Genomic DNA, 14,385 nt, shown 5'->3' with positions numbered 1-14,385 from the left:
TTTTACCTAAAAAATCTTGTTTAATGAAAATTATAAAGTTTTAGGGCAATGGCTTTAACTATTTTGGGGAACAGCAATAAGAGGCAACACTGTATTTGAAAAGCATGGGTTTAGGGGCACCTGAATGGTTCAGTCAGTTAAGCGTCGGACTGTTGATTTCGGCTCAGGTCACAGTCTCAGTGTTTTAAAATGTCGGTTTTAATGTTGTTTAGGTATGGTATGGCCCATAGATCGGGAGACAACTGTTAGTGAAAAGATAGTTTGTTACTCACAGTGCCCAAGAGTCAGGGGTACATTCGGCCATGCAGGGTCACATGGGCGAGCACCAGAGTCAGGAAGAAGAAGGAGAGGGAGGAAAGCATGGGCATGAGCGTTCATTGTGGTTTCCATGTGAAGGAATAGACAAGGTAAGCAGGCTAGGAATTGGCTAGTTGGAATAATTTCAGCAGGCTCGGGGGTGCAGGGGCTGCCCACAGTCGTCTGGTACCTGGCCCTGGGGTCATCAGAATAGGCAATATAGACCTGGAGTGTAAGAGCCTTGTAAGAGCCCAATAGAGCCCAATAATGAAGGTGGTGGGGGTGTGGGCCTTGGATCGGCTGGTTTGCATATGAAAGGCACACTTGCGGAGGAATTTTAGATAGCCCTGAGAGAGGCCATCTCTCCTGGGTCAGCAAGTCCACAAGAGAGCAAAGCATCACAAAATGCAGAAAATGAAAAGCATATTAATACACAGGGATTCTGAAAACAAAACAAAACAACGCAGGGTTTGTGTGTTCTGATCTCAATCCCAGGCGGAGTCTTCTTTGGTCCAAGAAAATCCGTAATTCAAGGGGTATACATAGTCTAGTAATGAAAACAGACAAGCAGATCAGACAAGCAGACAAATATGGTGGTCAAGTGTGGTGAGTTCTATGACAGAGGTGGGCTCAGCATGATATGGAAGCATCAGAGACCAGTTTCTAGAATGGTGGGTTACAGAAGGCTTTCCGGAAGAGCCAGTGGATGTTTGAACTGAGTATGGAAAGACTCATAGAAGTGAGCAAAATGAAAAAGAAGACAGGCATTCCAAGCAGACACCAACACACGTGAACACCTGGAGGAAGGAAACATGGAAATTGTAGGTGGAGTTGCACAGGGCTGGAGTGAAGAGAGCAGGAGGGGCTAGGCTGTGGAGTGGCCGCAGGGTTTGCAGGTGAGGAATGAAGCAAGAGAAGCTTACTTTGTGGGTCAGACTGAGAATTTAAACTTTATCATGAAAGCCACAGGAAACCCCTGAAGGACTGTATATGAGAGAGACATGGCCACGGTTGCATCTTAGACAAACTAGCGTGAGGGTAGGGAATGTGTGTGTCCAGAGGGTCTGTGGAAACCAAGACAGGAGGCTGCCATGGTGATCCGGGCAAAAATCGAGGAGAGACTGAATTAATGCAGTTTCAGTGCTAGATGAGAAAGGGAGCACATTCAAGAGACACGAAGACAATCTAAATTTGGTCAAGTTAAGGTCACAAATGAAATTCAAATTATAATAAACACATGTTTAACTACTATGAACAGACATTTGGGAAATTATTTATTCCTCAAACTAAATCTGATTGTTTCCTTCTGTTTTGCAGATTTTTAGGTGATACAGAGACACTTTATCTGCATCTACAATGGGCCAAAAAAGGACAATACAGTTAAGATTCAGGCACATATATTTACGTATATAGCATGCATAAGCAACAGGATTATTTGGCAACATCTAGAAAGATAACTGGGATTTTTAGAATTCACCTGAGTATCTGGCATTGGAACAAAAAAGTGAAGAGAAGGGACACTCAGCTGGGGTTCTCAGGAGAGCTGGGTTCCAACTCCATCTTTGCCAGCCATGTGCTTTTTGGGAATGTCATTTACCTCTTAGGAGCATGAATTTCATCATCTGTGGAATGAAGGTGTTGGATTAGGTGACCTCCAAGGTGCTTCACATTCTACATCCCATGGGTGGACACAGCGTCTGACTCATCAGAAACCTCGGCAACCCATCTAAGTGATTTTCATTCTGTTTATTTGGGCAATTAGGGTAATGCTCTAGCAATCACGATTAAATTTCAATTTTGCACTCTGTAATGTGACCTTAGGTATACAGCTTAGTCCTGCTGGTGATTTGTGGATAAAGATTATCTTTAGTTCTTTACGGTAGAACCATACTCTACATGTGGTTAGCTACTAACATAAGCTGTGAATTGGTATTATCATTAACATCAACCTACCAAAATTAGCCTTTCCTTTCCCAATATACAATTAACTATGTTTTGAGGCGTTTCTATAGCTAAGGCAAAGGGGGCCTCAAATTACTACCTACTAGTCATTCGGGACCAGACGATATCCACCTAACACTTGTCAGGATTATAAGACCATGGTAAGACCCGTGGGGAAGTGGACTCTACGCTGGATGACCAGCAGCTGTAAGGTGGAAAGTGCATACTCGCTGTCAGTGAATCATGTTGCTCAAACTTCTGAGATCTTCAAATGAGATATTTTTACACCCTGGGAGAAGCTGGGTTAAGGAGGATTTCCTTTTGCTACCCGAAGTGAAAAGAAGACTCAGTGAAAAAAGATCTTGAACTTCCTCCGTTGCCCTGAGCCCCAGCGTAAGACAGCTGCTGAGGGAAGGGGCTGCTGTGACTGCGGGCCTCCCACCGCAGGGAGAGTGATGTGGCTTCTCCAGGTTAAAATCAAAGACCCCAATTTCGGTGCACTTAGGGTTGATACTTTAAAGTATCAAAGTATACAAAGTATACAAAGTATACAAAGACTCTTCTCTCTAAACTTCCCTTCATCTCCTAGTTTGAAGCCCTGGGGGACGTGTCTGAGATAAGGAAAGTGCATGTTTCCAGTCTTCTGATACTATCTGGAAGCCAGGGATGGAGAAGGATCGAGAGACACAGGAGAAGTGTACCATCTGCATCAGGGGGCCTAGTAGAGGTCTCACCATCTCTCAGTCCTGCCCGCACGGTTTCTTGGGTAGCAGATTTCCTTGCTTCGTCTTTCCACCTCTCTTGGCATTTTTTTCTAGGCTTTACTTTATGCGGCAGTTGACACTCCAATGGTCATAGAGTAGTAGGTCTACCATCCAAACGTAGGCATGACTTTCTGCTAAGGGTCCCTTCAGGGCAGGAAGTTTGAAGGGAAAATAAGGAAGAAGATGTCTTATTTCGGTCTTCACTAGAAGACGCCAAACTCATTCTGTAGATTCATTCAACAAACACTGAAATAAATGTTTATTACCAAAGTCTCAATATATATACAAAAAATAGATGATCCTTCCATGGAAAATTTTATTTGTTTTTTATAACCAAATAATCTTCACTGTATATGTATACAAAAAGGGAAAGGTTATTTCGTGCTGATAGATTGAAAGACCAGTTGATTATGTAACAGAGTTCCTTCAAGTAAGTGCCTCCCAAGAAAATTTATAACCTGAAAACTTCGAGTACCACGTGGTGTTTTGTGTGTTGAACCAATAAACTCATTAAAATAACATTGGGTAAACCCAAACACAACACAATGAAATTTCTAACACAGCCCACATTAACCAACCAACTTTAAAATAATATCTTTGTTATGTACTAAGGTTAAAAATTCAGCAAATTCTTTATATTTTTTCCACTTGAGATCATGTGTGGTTTTCTACTTCCCTGAGAAGTACACTTTTGCGGCTTTTTTGATCAAAGGCAGGTTATTTTTGCAAATAGACATCTTTTGTAGAGTCCCTGTTCTACTTCTTCAGAGTTTCAAGAAAAAAGAAGCACAAAAATATTTACCAGTTTTTTAGTGAAACATAAAAATTCTTAGGTTCTTTTCTTTTCTGAGTGTCAACTTTGTAAAGGAAGGGAAGGCACGAATGTTAAGGTTAGCCATCACTCTGTGTGTGTGTGTGTGTGTGTGTGTGTGTGAGAGGGAGAAAAGGAGGAGGAAGGAGGAAATAAAGGAATTTGGCTGCAGAATTGAGTAACAGTTTGAAACACTTGGCTTCCAGTTGTGAAAGATGAGCAACACTGGGGAAAAGGCTGGGCTAACAAGGGACCACTTGAAGAAAGCTTAATCTCAGCTTCCTCAGCTGAGATGAGGAAGGTCAGCTTGGTGCAAGCGTTCTCGGCGGGAGGTGGGCTCCCTTCGCCAGGACAATGGTCTTTGCATTTCAGCTTCTGAACTAAACTGAAGGTGCCTTCACACAGCCAGCTCCTCAGCCTCTCGCCTTGAAAGAGTTGGCTCTCCGCGGCCACGCCATGTCAATGTTATGTGTCATTTCCACAGAGCATGTGACAGAAAGGAAACCATTTCTTACTGGTATGTTGGTGCCATGGGTGTTCGTGTGTGTGCAGGAAAGGGATTGCTTTCCTCCCCACCCCCGACAACCACAGTCCTTGTTAGAAGACGAAACCAAACTCCTTCTGAAGGCAAGGAGGATAAAACGAATGCAGAAAAAATGTGTATACCTCACAAATGAGACCCCTGAAAGTGACTGCTGCATAATTTTAAATTATTAATGTTTAGGGGCGCCTGGGTGGCTCAGTCGTTAAGCATTTGCCTTCGGCTCAGGTCATGATCCCAGGATCCTGGGATCGAGCCCCGCATCAGGCACCCTGCTCAGCGGGAAGCCTGCTTCTCCCTCTCCCACTCCCCCTGCTTGTGTTCCCTCTCTCGCTGTGTCTCTCTCTGTCAAATAAATAAATAAAATCTTTAAAAAAAATTATTAATGTTAAAACAAAACTGGAGTTGGGAGTGGTGTTTTAGGAGATTTTAGAGATTATATCCATACGTGTCCTACATTTTCTAAACATCAATTCTTACTTGATGAGGTGCTCTTTATACAGAATATAATTTATAATTAATTGGCCCGCTATTGGTTTTTCATATTGTTGACTTTGTAATGCAATAAATGGTTAACACGCATGAGATTTCCAGCAGCAAATGAAATGAAAGACTGATGAAACAGGATGGATAGCTTAGGAAGAGTTTTTCTTTGTTCAAAGGGGGGAACTTTTCTCTGATTTATCCAGATTGCTAATTTACACAGATGTCTATATCACCGGCCTAATTGTTAAACCAGGCACAATTTACAGGTAGATAAGCAGACAAAACTTTGAAATAATTTCCATTCTGAATCAAATGATAGTATGGCAACCTTCATGACATCGATTCATCTTATCTGTTTTAAAGGTGAATACAAACTCAAAATTTGCCTAGTAAGAAAGTTCATGTCTCTCTGAATTGAGAACTAGTTCTAAAGAATTCAGCTGCTTTATTTGACACATGGATATGGTCATAGAAAAAAAAGTTTTATTCTTGACTTGGAAGTTATTAGTCAACTGATCACTCTTTAGGATACTCGGGCAGCTACCACAATTTATCTTTGACTTGGGGATAAGAAAAATTGTTTCTGTGGTAGTAAGAAAATGGATATATGAAAAGATATCTACTAAACTTAAAATATTAGCCCTCAGCTATATAATGTTATTCTCACTTTACTGAAAATTAAAAACTGCATTTCCCAGTTAGTTGAAGAAATATTTCTGGTATTAGAGCTTCGTAAATTGTGTTCCTGAAAAAAAAAATGTGCTGAAATATTTCATCACCAGTTACAATTACTGTGAGGCATAACTATAAATTAGAAGGCTGGTTTTCTTGTATTTCTGGTAAACTGGCTCTGAAGATAATTTCAGAGAGGTCCCAAAACACGTTGAGCAATGTAAATATCCTTGAATAAGCAGACAGGCCTGCAAGTTTGGGATGATGATAGTATCTGCGTCACAGGGTGTTTGTGGGGCCTATGAATGAGTAAAGTACTTAGCATAATGCCTAGTACTCAGGGGGAACAATATAAATGTCAGCTGTTATTACAATAAAATGACTTAGATATGTAAATTATGGCGTGTTTGTTAAAATAAGCAACTCATTGCATCCTTTAAGCTGAATACAATTTAATTGTATTTCAAGTGGGGCTGGTCCATACACAACTGCAGAGAGCCTTGTGTGGTTCTGTTACATGCAGACGGGCCTCTTTTAGCCACTGGGATTTCAGCAGCTGGCTCAGCCAACTCTATTCACTCCCACACCGTCAATGTTTACTGAACGTCCCTTAAGTGTCAGGCACTGGTGTGGACACTTGGGTTATAAAGTGGAAAATTTCCTCCCCTGGAGGAGCTCAAAGTCTAGTGAGGAGGATAAACCCTGAAGGAAAGAGAGCTCATCATCACATCCTGGAGTGTTACTCCACTTGACCTTGAAAGGAAGACCGTTTCAGGGACATGGTCAATCCCTCTGCGTCCTCTCAAAGCAAATTTCTGCTTCTCCAATCCCAGACTTACACATTGAGAACAGGGGTAATAAATATATGAAGGTATGAGGAAGGAGTCCAGCTTGTGAAGTATCTTTTAAACAGCTCTTCTCTTATGGCGGACACCCTGTTAACAGTCTTTTAGTATTACGACTAGATAATGTAATTCCATTGCGTGAAATCAAATGGCTAACGTTGTTCTGCCTCCCAGTTTCAAATAAGGCATTTCCATTGGGCTCGATCAACGTAATAAAAAAAATTCACTGGGAGAGGTAGGGGAACATGCCAGGGATTTCAAGAATGGGCCCGCCTCTTAACCTCTAAAGAACAAAATTAATTTTGAATTATGAAAAATTTTATGAAAAAATTCCACCCTACAGCCTATGAAATATCTCCCTTTTCCATAGAAAAGGAGTTCCCTGGGTGAAACTGAGTGTTGTAGTTGGCGTCTATAATGAGTGGATAAAAATGTGGATTGAAGCTGAAAGATCCGGGAATAAAAAAGTTGCAGGAGGTTAGAACTCATGGATACAGTTAACAAGTGAAATTCTGCTAAGAGACATCAAAAATAGCAATAGGACTAGATAATCAGCTTGTTTTCTTTGGTATGTAATATATCAGTTGTGGCTCTGATGCAAGTCTGATTCATCTTTGTGCTATAAAATGAGACTCTGTAAAGGAAAGCATTGCAACAGGAGTGAAGAGGTTGAATCTCATAGGAAGGAATCTGCCTTCTCAAGAAGAATTCAATTTGCCAGAAATATCCACTTGTGGGGTATTTATGAGGAAATGTACCATTTAGCATTATTCTAAATTTATATAAATAACTGAACAAAAACAAAAAATTACTCCACAGAATTGCTCAATGCAGAGCTCACTACTGTTTTTCATTTCTATCATATGGCATATGATTTGGATTAATTGGAAACATACTTCAGTTTATAGCTAAAACGACTTACATGTATGAGTTTAATAGAAAAAACATAAAAAATGGTTTACTAAGGTCAGTAGTTATTAGGTATCAGTTATAAAACTACAAATATTCTGCAATGTCTTTAATTATATGACAGCTTTTTGGGGTTAATTGCTTACATGGGTACTATTTCTATGCCTTTGACAGATGCCTTGGAAATTAAAAAAAAAAATCAAACAGTTCAGTTAAAAAATTTAACTCTGAGAAATCATAGACCAGCTTAGTGTTTTTGAACTTCTTCAAACACATCCAAGTGGGAATGGTTCCATTATCGAAATACATTTTATTTAACTACAAATGGGTTCTTCTTTTTAATTCCAATCTTCTAATTTGTGATTGTTATCAAAGCTCCTTTACTTTGAAGAAAACACATAAGGACAAGAAAGGATTGAAGATCTGATTGAAGATCATATTTCTTATATGTAAAACTTCATTCTTCTCACACAAACTCTGTCATGCACATGTTGATCATATTCAATAAAATATTTACTTTAAATCTATGCCACAAAATTGTTTGAATCAGAACCACTGCTTAAAAAAAAAAAAATCACTCGGAATAATTTAGTCAATGAGTTTCAGTAATTGCCCCCATATCAAAAACACTACTAAAACAACCCTGGGAATCCTGGAGAAAAAGAAAGAACTTCTTTAAAATGAAGAAAAGTCATTGAATCATTCTATTTTCAACAAATTTTGAGAGCAGTCTGTGGAGCAAACTGCATACATTTAGCAATTGATTTAAATTTTAAGACTGTTATAACAGCTAAAGGCTTTTGTAACCATTTCTAAACTACAAACATTTTCCTTGATTTAAAATACTTTTCTTTGCTTGCAGGGAAGCAGAAATATATTAAACCATTTCAAAGAAGATTCTAAAAATATTCTTTAATTTTGAAACTGCATCTTAAATGCTTAAAACATATGTATGACACCAGGGCCATACTTAATTAGTTATAATTGAGGGTTTTGATCAGTTTTTATTAATACCAGTTTTGCTAACTATGTGTAAAATTAAATTTTGTTATAAAGTTACATATGGAAAAGTAAGCAAGCTACACAAAAATTTAAAAAAAAAATTCATTCTCCTGGTTCCTTTGGTTCATGAATTTGCTTGTGGATGAAATGTTTATGTCTTCAAGCAATAGCAGGGAAAAACTCAGTGTTCATTTAAAAATAAAATGGCTGTTCTAGATCAATAAAGAAAAGTATATTTTCTATACTAAAACTATATTAGGATGTTCATAAGGATTTAGTTTTTCTATCTGGATGCCACACTAACTGGATGAAAGGCACATCTAAGTAGCATGGGGAAATTATTTTTAAGACCCAATTAGCAAAAAATGTCCACATTTCATGCATTAAAATAATTTACCTAGAATAAGATTATCTGCTAGAGCTACTTTATTTCTGACAGATCATTACTGGTAGATTGAGATGTATTAAACATTGCAAACAATTACTGCCTGCTTTTATGTCTCAACTTTAGTGTTTTCCTTATTTTAATGCAAAGGGAGCTTTGTTAGCCTATTTATTGTTTTGTGAAATCAGAGCCCAAAACGACTGGAAGAGAGAGAGAGAGAGAAAGAGAAGATTAAGATTGAGATTTTCCAGTGTTTCCACCATGTTCAGTGGTCCAATTACAGATCTACTGGGGAATGCAGTTCAGTAAGAAAAGAGAATTAATATTAATATTTAGACTGGCTTAAGATTCAGCTTTTCTGGGGGAACAAAGATTATAAAACTTCCCATAAATAGCTCTTGCCTTATATGAAGAGGTTCAGGAAACCTTTACCTATCAGTCTGACTAGCCAGCTATCAGATGATGGCAAATCCATTTGCCAAATGTGTCCAGCTGCAACTTGCCATCATCAATCTGTTTGAAGAAAATTAAATGCTTGTTCTTTTGTGGGTAGGGGAGGAAGATTAAGAGATAATATTTTGATTCAAATAAATGGTGATAACCTACTACAAACAATAAAAGATAGTAGTCTGGCTTTTTACCCACGTCAGTCCTTGGCACAGTTTGATGTTCTCGCCAAAGCTTAATTACGACGGGGCCCCAGCGGTACGGGGCTATAATTTCGTGGTTTCTTTCAAGAGCAAAGGGAAGTTATTTCTTAAAATAAGGAAACCTGTACAATACATTTATTTGAATATGAGTAAATAAAAATTTCTCTTTTAGGTTAGGAGTGCACAAGTGAAGGCAGAAATGGCCAGATAATTCTAGGTGTAACCAAAAGAGGGCACCATCTACCCTTAATGTCTGCACAGAGTTCCTGTGGTTGTAAAAACAAAACCCAAAAAACTCCAAGCCCCTCAACTCCTCAAACTCTGATCCCGCCCCAAGAAAGGGCATCCCGTGGCTCCTGACATTTTGTACTCTATAAGGAGACCAAATTCTGAAACTACACCTCATGAGGAATATCAGTTTGGTTATTTACTTCAGGACTGATTTCAGCAACTCATGGCGCCTGACATGTTAGCCACAAGAAGCAAGTATTTAACATTCACTGTGACACTTTTCAGACACTTCGAGATTAAAATTTTATAGGGCACTGAGAAAATTTCCCCCTAGGCCAGAGTAAGGCTGTCATTAAACAGCATGAGAAAAAGATGACAATTAACTTCCTAATGCTATCTTAACTCCGAGGGGTTATCTATAATGATAGATAGATAAGGACCCCCGGCAGTAAGATCTCCTCACACAGGGAGGACACAGTTAAATGCATTTGAGGTATGTGGGAAATAATCTGAAACAGCATTTGATGCCAACTTTTAGTAACAGAAGCCTAACAAATGTTCATTCTTTCAAGTGGGAAAAAAAAAGCATTCTGACACTACTCATAAGTTTATTTTCTGTATTCTTAAACATGTCTTATGACAAGTGCATGATTAAAATTGATCAGTGTTTGGGGGGATTGCACACCTCCCTTGTATCTAATCAATTTCTTCAGGGTGATGGGGAAGAATAGTTCCAGGCTCTTAAGTGCAGTTGCCAAACTGCTCTCAAAAATTCACTATAGAGAAGACCACATGATTCTTGAAACAATGAGTTTAGCATTTAAACCAGAGGCTGGGGATGAGCATTTCACTTTGTAGTACAGACAGCTGTTGAGGAAGAAGAAATGTGAATTCTTAGAGAATGGTCATTTCCACCACTGTAAACATGCAATGAGTGTAACTGGAGGAAAACCTGGTGGGGAAAAAATAATTCTATAATCTTTTCAAGTAAAGAAAAGCACCCAAAATAGTTTTATGGTAGATGAGAAGGGGACTGCCATCTATGAACACTAAAATCTAGCAGGATGGTGCCCTCTGAATTTCAACGCAATATTAAAGCAAATAAAATTTTTTTTTTGTCTTACTCTGTCTCTAGAAAAAGAATCACTATCTAGTGGAAGGCGTTGTACAAGCCTCTTCATGTTTCTTTTCTCCAGAAAACAACGAAACAGAGGAAAGAACGAGTTCACACAAACATCTTAACTCGCTCCTGCCAAGGTACACCAGAGAAGCCGAAACTGGCATTGCGTGGGCTTGGGGTGGGCTCACGGCAGTGGCTCGAATTAAAACCTAAACGTGTCACCTTGTGACCACCTCGTGACCCCTTTTTCAGAGTGGCTCTGACACTGGTCTCTCTCTGCCCGAAGGAACCGAGCCGTAGACACTCCATGGGTTTGGGGGAAGTAGTCGCCTTGGTCCCGGAGAATCGGGTTCCCCCTGGGTCACCTCATCCACCCAACCACCTGTTATCCTTCGGGCCTCCGTTTTCCAGAGACAAAATTATGAAATGAGCCGCGACCTGGTCTTCGCGGTTGGGGCTTTGGAGGCTGTGGTGGGGGAGGAGGATCCCCGAGGGATGACAGAGAGCTTCGGGGCTCCTCTGGGTAGTCGGCGTGGCTGTTTACCAGCCCCGCCGCCTTCAGCCCACTTCCCTTTTCCTCCCAGGGAGGAGGAGATGGTTAAAGATTACACCGTGGCCGCGGGCACTTCAAAGGGCGGCTCGGGCAGCCAAAGGTAAAGATAACGTTCTGGCAGCTCTAATCAGGGTTTGTGGTTGCTACATTTTAATCACTTCATTGAAAGAAAAAAAGAAAGAAAAAGAAAGAAAGAAAGATCAAGAAAAGAAGAAAAGAAAAAGTTTACATCACACGTCCGTGCAAGGGATGCAGAGTAAGTTCCTTTGGGGCTGGGCAAGTTGGAGTTCTCTTTTGGGAAAACTTTGTACAGCCAGTGTCTTCGTGGAACGCGGCTGGACGCGGAGGGGAGGTTGGCGCAAGGATCAATTGGGCAGCCCGCCCTTAGGTTCCAGGCTCAGGGGCGCAAATGCCCACACTGGAAGCAAATGGTTACAACCGGGAGCCCCGCGACCAGCCTCGAGCTGCACTGGAAGGCTGCGACGCACTAGCGCTTTCTGGGGCTTGCACTTGAAGCCTTTTCTCTGCGGGCCGGAAAAGTGCGCTTGTTCTCCCCCTGAGACACGTGCATTCCTCTGGGGCCCAAACACGTCGGTCCAAGATGCCCTCTGCAAACTCGCCCGGTCCCTTCCAGACCCCCAGGCTGGTCTCCCCCGATTTGCCCCCTTCCCGGAGCCGAGCGGCGCGCACTTACAGGTAGGAGGTGAAGACGCTGAGGTTGGCGGGCAGCTCCGAGAGCCCCAGGTCCGAGCAGTCCACCCTGAGCAGCATCCTGCCGTCGGGCTCGCACTGACAGTGCGCGGGGCACCCCCGCAGCAGCGCGCCGGGCCTCGGCGAACCGTCCACGGCCGCCAGCTGCAGCAGGACGGGCAAGGACAGGAGCACGCCGACCGGGGAGGTGTCCATGGTGCCCTGGCAGGGTGCCTGGAGCAAGCCGCGGTCGGAGGGCAGCGTCCTGGGTGCCGCGGGCCTCGGCCGCTTAGCGCTTGCCTGCAGCGCTGGGCGCCGCGCTCCTGCCCCACGGCGGGGGCACAGAGGAGAAGCGCCGCGGGGCCGGGCCGTGCCCGTTGCAGCCACGCGGGCCTCGGGAGCGGCCCTGGCTGCAGCCGCCGCAGGGGCAGAGAGCGTTGCTGCTGCAGGCCGCCTGCTCGGTATGGAGCAGCATCTCCGCTCGCACGCTTGTTTTTTAAAGCGCTCCAGCCCGAATTGCGCGCCCAGTGACGTCAGCGCAGCCCGGCTTCCCAGGCACCCCCCGCCCGGCCGCACTTTCCCTCCTCCGGCCCCCTCCCTCCTTTCCCGATCGCGGGCTGGGAGGCTGCTGGCGGCGGGAGGTGCCGGCGAGCTCTTGGCCCTCGGGCTGGGCCGCCGCCGGGCGGATTCCGGCGCTCAGCACCGTGTGAGGGCCGGGCGACCCCCCACCCTCATTCCCCTTTGCGTCGTGGCGACCCAGAGCCGAGAGCCGAAAGGGACCTGCCAGAGGGACACACACGGCTGCGCAGAGACCGAAGGACGCAGCACGCTTCCTCCAAGCCCACTTCAAATAATGGATGGAATACATGGAGTGATTAAAAAAAAAAAAGACTAAAATTCAACCCAGAAAAATAGTTAAAGTTATCAGGGTAAGGAGGCAGGCTTTCCCGGGCGAACGATGGGTGGCCTTTTTGATCTTTACCTCACAGCACACTGTCTAGCTCGCTTTTGCCTTAAAATCAAAGTGCCAGGTTAATGGCTAAATAAATACGGCTCGTGAGCAAGTACTGCAATTCTGCCTTCCTAACTTTTGGGGTGAGAAGTCGAAGTCTATTTTTTTGAAGTGTTTCAGGATCCCCTGGAAAGTCACCTTTAGTTAGAACAATACCGGACGGACAGACAGATGGCTGTTTGCTTTTGTTCAGGGAGGGGCCTTTTCTTGCCAAGCGCCCCTAGGGTTCTCTAGTGCAGCCCCCCCCACCCCCGTCCCCCCAGGCAAGAGGCACCGGGCTCTGGGAGAACCTTTGCCGAGTACCAGTGCAGAATGTGTCTTCTCACACTCTTCAGCAAGTGCCCTAGGGTGAAACTAGGGGAGAAAGGAGGAGAAGGACGTAGGGCTTTCTTGGAGAGACAGCCTCAGTGGGAACAAGTCAAACGTCTCCAGACCCGAGACAGAGTGGCTGAAAGAGGTGACAGCCCAAGCCTGTCACATCAACTCACAAAAATGCACAGTTTTCTCTCTGGGGTACAATGCCTCCTTGTTTCATGAAGGTGGAGAACCCCTTTGGCTCCCAAGGCCTCTCTTAGTCTTCTTCCACTTAGCCTTTCCCACCGAATTTCCCGTATAAACTTCAGAATTTCACCATTGGGGAGTTCTTTTTCTTTTTTGTTAGGTATATTTCATTGAAGGAGTGATCCCCACAACTGGCTGATCACCTGTGGGGCTTTTATGATTAATATAGGTACCTGGACCTAAATGAGTATTCTGAACATGTCCTTTTCTTGGGTGAATCCCATCATTCACAAGTTTGTGATTCTCTGGCTTAGATGGAGGGGTAGAGTGGCAAAGAATTAGAAACTCCATCCTCCTCGTTTTGCAAATAAAGGAACTGTGTGGCCCAGAGATACTGGAAAATTTGACAGAGGCTGCTGAAAACTGTGAGTTAAGCCTGGTTTCTGGACATTAGTGCAGTGCCTGGTTCTGGACTGTTTCTTCACTTATCCCTATGCACACCACATCCCCTACCATCACTTTGCTCATTCCCACATTATTGTTTCTCCCAGCCATTCCTTCCACATGTATAGAATGCCTACTAATTGCCTATTTTCATTCCCACTTTTTCTTTCCCCAGATTACTTATTTTGTAAGTGCAACTCAAGATTTATTCTTTTTATGAAACCTCCCATGACCGCAGTCTGCATTAATCATCAAGCAACCACTGTTTGTAGAACAACGATGATCATGATGCAGCAGTGACCTGAGGGGCAAGTTAGCTCTCTGCATGGAGCTTGTAGTCTAAAGGGGAATCCCACGGAAGATGAATCTCACTGAACGGTATGTTGTAAATACCACAAAATTTAGTTCTGAGGTTTTCTGGAAAGCATATTTGTTTTGTTTTGCCAACTTTATTGTGACAACTTTGGAGACAGGGACTTGTCTTATCTTTACCTGTAGGACTGAAGCTCACGGTAGTGACCCCAAACCTAA

The 14,385-nt window shown here is 42.9% G+C and overlaps 1 protein-coding gene across 3 annotated transcripts in view; it reads right to left on the bottom strand.

Moving 5' to 3' along the window:
- Positions 1–12,113, bottom strand: part of LGR5 (leucine rich repeat containing G protein-coupled receptor 5) — a 123,806-nt gene extending 111,693 nt beyond the window's left edge. For all 3 annotated transcript variants that reach the window (XM_028111034.2, XM_088025638.1, XM_088025640.1), the window contains exon 1: positions 11,902–12,113. In XM_028111034.2, coding sequence (XP_027966835.1) covers positions 11,902–12,113 — 212 coding nt within the window. The remainder of the gene's footprint in view (positions 1–11,901) is intronic.
- Positions 12,114–14,385: the final 2,272 nt, after the last annotated feature.

This window comes from Eumetopias jubatus, unplaced genomic scaffold (genome assembly GCF_037043125.1).
Source record: "Eumetopias jubatus isolate StellerSeaLion01/CBP00866 unplaced genomic scaffold, mEumJub1_p1.0 scaffold_8, whole genome shotgun sequence".
Classification (NCBI taxonomy): domain Eukaryota; kingdom Metazoa; phylum Chordata; class Mammalia; order Carnivora; family Otariidae; genus Eumetopias; species Eumetopias jubatus.
This window is presented reverse-complemented; position numbering and strand designations above follow the sequence as displayed.